This window comes from Eubalaena glacialis, chromosome 13 (assembly GCF_028564815.1).
Source record: "Eubalaena glacialis isolate mEubGla1 chromosome 13, mEubGla1.1.hap2.+ XY, whole genome shotgun sequence".
NCBI classification, from domain to species: domain Eukaryota; kingdom Metazoa; phylum Chordata; class Mammalia; order Artiodactyla; family Balaenidae; genus Eubalaena; species Eubalaena glacialis.
In genome coordinates, this window is record NC_083728.1 from 74,218,389 (window position 1) to 74,222,673 (window position 4,285).

A 4,285-nucleotide genomic window follows, 5' to 3' on the forward strand; every position below is an offset into this window, starting at 1 on the left:
AGGATACATGCTTTATAACAGTTCACAGCTATTTCAAGCGATGGCAGCCTCCACCACAGAAAAGTGGGAAGATGGCAGTGTAGCAAGCACGTGAGTTAATGCACTTAAAGGGCGTAGCAAAGTGCAGGGCCCATGGTGAGTGCTCAAAAAAATGAGAGCCCTTGCTGTCGTTGTCATTATTATTACGTTAAGGTTGGTGACAGTGAGGTTTGTAACGCTCCCTCAGGCTGCATGTGGATTCCCCTGGTGCTTGAGGGCTGCTCTGAGGGCTAAGTCAGTACCTTAGCTGGAGCTTCTACCAGAGCCCAGTAGGGTTCATAAGGGAGCAGCCGGGCTGGCTGGGGACTATAGCAAGAGGACCCCCCAGGATGCCCCCTGTACACACGGCAGCTGTTCCCAGCTGCCCCCAAGCGGCGCCAGGCAGGACTGCGGGCCTAGTGGTGTCAGATCTGATTTTTCAGAAGCCAGGAATTTGGGATTTGGGGTTAAATATCCAGATTTTTAAGCATTGACTCAATTAAACAACAAGGCTATGTGGACCAAACAAAAGAGATGAAACCAAGATACGCTGACTTGTCCAGAGCGAGAAGCATAGCTGGGATTCCGATCCAAGTCGTTCAAACCCGGCGCTCCTTCTACTTAAACCAGCCCTTGCTCTCCGCCTCCCAACCCTCCTCGCTTCAGCCCCGTTTGGGACTCTTTCAAGGCCTCTGCCTCCAGGCCCTCCTGCCTGGGGAGGGGGCCCCAGGCTGGGGCCATCCCGGATTGGGACGAATGCGCCTAGCTCCCCTGCCCACCCGTCACCTACTTCCCAGAAGGGCTTGGATTCTGTCTCCAGATGAAGAAGGGCGGACCTCGATCCTTGCTCGGCGGCACCCGAGAGGCCCAGGGCCGGGAGGGAGGGCTGGGCCGGGCGGGAGGAGGCGGGCCGGTGCCGGGGCGAGCGTGGGAGCGGGGACTCGAGGCCGGCGGACCCGGCCCAGCCCCGCCCCTCCCCTCCCCTCCCCTCCCCTCCCCTCCCCGCCCGACCTCAGAGTCTCGAGATGCAACCGCGCGTTCTCCGCTCCCGCCCCGCTGACCCCGCCACCCTGGCACGGTTTTCTATTCGCCCGGGTCGCGGGTGGGAGGCGAGGAACGGCGGGGTTCAGGAGCCTGGCTCCCCGCCAAGGCTGTGGCCTTCGGCCCAGGGGCCACCAGGCGGCCGCGCCTGCGAGGCGGGCGGGGAGGACGCCAGCCCCGGCGCAGCTCGGCCATGGGCTCCCGCAGCTCCCACGCCGCCAGGATCCCCGACGTGGACAGCATCCGGCGGGAGACCGGCTGTGAGTGCGGCGCATAGCGCCCGGCGACCCGGGGGGGTTCCGGGGGGCTCCGAGGGAGGGTCCCGGGGCCGGGAGAACCTAGAAGATCCTAGCGGCCGGGCTCGCGGGCGGGGGGCGCGTTCACCCAGGGGTCCCGGCTCCGGGCTTGCGGGCACCCAGGTAGCCTCCAGCCGGGGTCGAGGCAGACTGCAGGACCGGAGGCGGATGGAGGGGGTGGCTTTGGTCTCTTTTGGCCTCCCGGATCTCCCGGGTCCCACCCCGCCCGCTCGGCCTCGGGGCCCGGGTGGAGCCTCCCTCCAGCCAGCCCCCCGCCCCCCGCTCAACCCCCGCGACCGCCTTGGGGATGGAGCGCGCCCCGGGGTCCGGCCGCGTCCCCAGAGTCCTCGGGGAGTCACCGTCCGCCTGCGCCCCCGCAGTCTCGCAGGCCAGTCTGCTCCGCCTCTACCACCGGTTCCGAGCGCTTGACTGGAATGAGAAGGGCTACCTCAGGTGAGCCGGAGCTGGCCTTCAGACCTCTCGCCTCTGCCTCTCTGACCCCGTCCCCTCCTTGACCATGTTCCGTCTTTGCCCCACCCCCCTTAAACTTTGACTTTCCAGCCGCGTGGATCTACAGCAGATCGGGGCGCTGGCCGTGAACCCCCTGGGAGACCGCATTATAGACAGCTTCTTCCCTGACGGGTGAGCCTCGCCGCGGGTGGGGAGATGGGGGTGAGAGCTTGTGGGGGGAGGTCAGGGACTGAGGCAGAGGCAGGGCCACGGCGACCACCGCGCCTGCACCATTGCCTGCCTCCCCCCACCCCCCCAGGAGTCTGCACCTGGACTTCCCAGGCTTTGTCAGAGTCCTGGCTCGCTTTCGACCTGTAGATGATGAGGACAACGGAAACCGGGACCCCAACGAACCCGAGCCCCTCAACAGCAGAATGAACAAACTTCGCTGTGAGTTTGTGCCCCCTACCCGAGTGAGACCCCAGATTGACCACACCCGTTGAGAGGGCCCGGGCACCTTCCACTCCCTCTGGGGGCCCATTGGTGACCCCCGCACCCCACTCCTCCAAGGTGAACTTTTGAGGGAAGAGAACCAAGGAAGACCCACCGTCCTTTTCCCCCTCCACTATCTTCCCAGTTGCATTCCAGCTCTACGACCTGGATCGAGATGGAAAGATCTCCAGGCAAGAGATGCTGCAGGTTGGAAGAACCTAAGGGAAGGGTGGGGTGGTTGAACGGAATGGCTGTGGGTGATGGAGGGATGATTGGTGGGTGGGAGATGCAGATGACTGGGGTGTTGGGTGGGGAATGGGAGTGGGTGGGGTTGGAGTGTGGGTTAGTTGGGAGATGGGATGGGGAACATTTGGGTGTGAGGTTGGAAATAGATCAGTAGCTCTCAACTGGGGGTGATTTTGCCCCCTGAATGACATTGGCAATATCTAGAGACCTTTTTGGTTGACGGGGTGGTGCTCCTGGAACCTAGTGGGTAGAGGTCAGGAACGCTGGTAAACATTTTACAATACCCAGGGTGGTCCCCCTCCCCCCCACAAAGGAGTTATCTGGCCCCAAATGTCAATAGTGCTGAGACTGAGAAACTCTGGGATAGATGTGATGAGGTGGGGGATGGATTTGGGACTAGCTGGAGGATGAGATGGGGGATGGGGTGGAGGATAGATGGAGATTGGGTTCTAAGGTTGGGCTTGAGTAATGAGCTTGGGCACATTATTGAGGTGAGAGTGGGATAGTGAATGACAGATGGGGGGGTTGGATGGAGAAGCAATGGGGGAATTATTGGGGGCTGTGGTGGGAAGTGACTGGAATCGGGGGAAAATGAATGAGAGATGGATTACAAAATTGGTACTAACATTTGGGGTGATGCGGACAAGGTTTGGGGGATGGTGTTAGTAGTCCCTGCGCCTCCTCCTTATGGCTATCTCTGTCTGTTCCTCCACCACCCAGGTACTCCGGCTGATGGTTGGGGTACAGGTGACAGAAGAGCAGCTGGAGAGCATTGCCGACCGCACAGTGCAGGAAGCCGACGAAGATGGGGATGGCGCTGTGTCCTTCCTGGAGTTCGCCAAGGTCAGGATGCCCTCAGGCCTGGGAAGTTGAGACCAGGAGTCCCTAGGACAGGTGGACATGGGAAATGAAGTTGGAAGGAGGAGGGCAGAAAGAGAGGGGGTCCCCCAGGGAATCATGGGGCCTGGGGGATGGGAGAGGAGGTTGGAAGCATAGAGGTTTGGAATTCAAGCCTCTTGACTACCACCCATCTCCCCGCAGTCCTTAGAGAAGATGAACATCGAGCAGAAAATGAGCATCCGGATCCTGAAATGACCCCCTTTGTGCCTTTGGGTAGCTTACATGGACCAGTTCTGCTTGGGATTCCTCCTCATGGAGGCCCAGCCCCAGTGAACTGTATTCTTACTTGTACGCTGAGCTCTAACTAGGGCCAAGGAGAAAAGCTTGGAGGGGTGTTTACCAACTCATTTGATCTCAGATCTGTGAATCAACCAGAAAATTTTTGGTTGCAAGTGACTGAAAACCCAAATCAAAGGGATTTCAGTTAAAAAATAATTTTATGGGCTCATGTATTGAAAAAGTGTGGAAATATCCAGAAAACTGGGAAAGTCTGGAAGTGTCTCAGGCACAGCTGAATCCAAGGACCAAAATGATGCTATCAGGACTCAGTTATTCTCCGTCTCTCATCTCAGCTTTCTTTTGTGTTGTATTCGTTCTCAGGTGGGCTCTTTCCTTGTAGTGGAGGATGGCCACCAGCAGCTCCAGGCTTCCATCCTACTAGCCTAGTAATGCACAGGGAAGAGAGTTTCTTGTTCAATAATTCCAAGCAAAGAGTCTCATTAGCCACCCCTGGAACCTTGCCCTTTCTCCAGGGGAATGGAACTTTCTATTTGGCCAGGACTGTGTCATGTGCTAAATGCCAGAGCCAGGAAATAAGGCCTGAGGAGGACTCAAGATGGGGT

The 4,285-nt window shown here is 58.9% G+C and overlaps 1 protein-coding gene across 1 annotated transcript; it reads left to right on the forward strand.

Annotated features, from left to right (window-relative positions):
• Nucleotides 1–1,040: 1,040 nt before the first annotated feature.
• CHP2 (calcineurin like EF-hand protein 2) lies at nucleotides 1,041–3,667 on the forward strand. Its single transcript, XM_061209519.1, has 7 exons — nucleotides 1,041–1,319; nucleotides 1,736–1,808; nucleotides 1,917–1,997; nucleotides 2,125–2,255; nucleotides 2,443–2,504; nucleotides 3,264–3,386; nucleotides 3,585–3,667. The coding sequence occupies exons 1-7, from the start codon at nucleotides 1,253–1,255 to the stop codon at nucleotides 3,636–3,638; spliced, it is 591 nt and encodes a 196-aa protein (XP_061065502.1). The 5' UTR covers nucleotides 1,041–1,252; the 3' UTR covers nucleotides 3,639–3,667.
• Nucleotides 3,668–4,285: the final 618 nt, after the last annotated feature.

Excerpts from the sequence above, each read along its gene's own strand:
- CHP2 (XM_061209519.1), top strand. The coding sequence starts at position 1,253 with ATGGGCTCCCGCAGCTCCCACGCCGCCAGGATCCCCGACGTGGACAGC. Across the intron at positions 1,320-1,735 it reads CATCCGGCGGGAGACCGGCT|TCTCGCAGGCCAGTCTGCTC; the intron begins GTGAGTGCGGCG and ends GCGCCCCCGCAG. Across the intron at positions 2,256-2,442 it reads CAGAATGAACAAACTTCGCT|TTGCATTCCAGCTCTACGAC; the intron begins GTGAGTTTGTGC and ends CTATCTTCCCAG.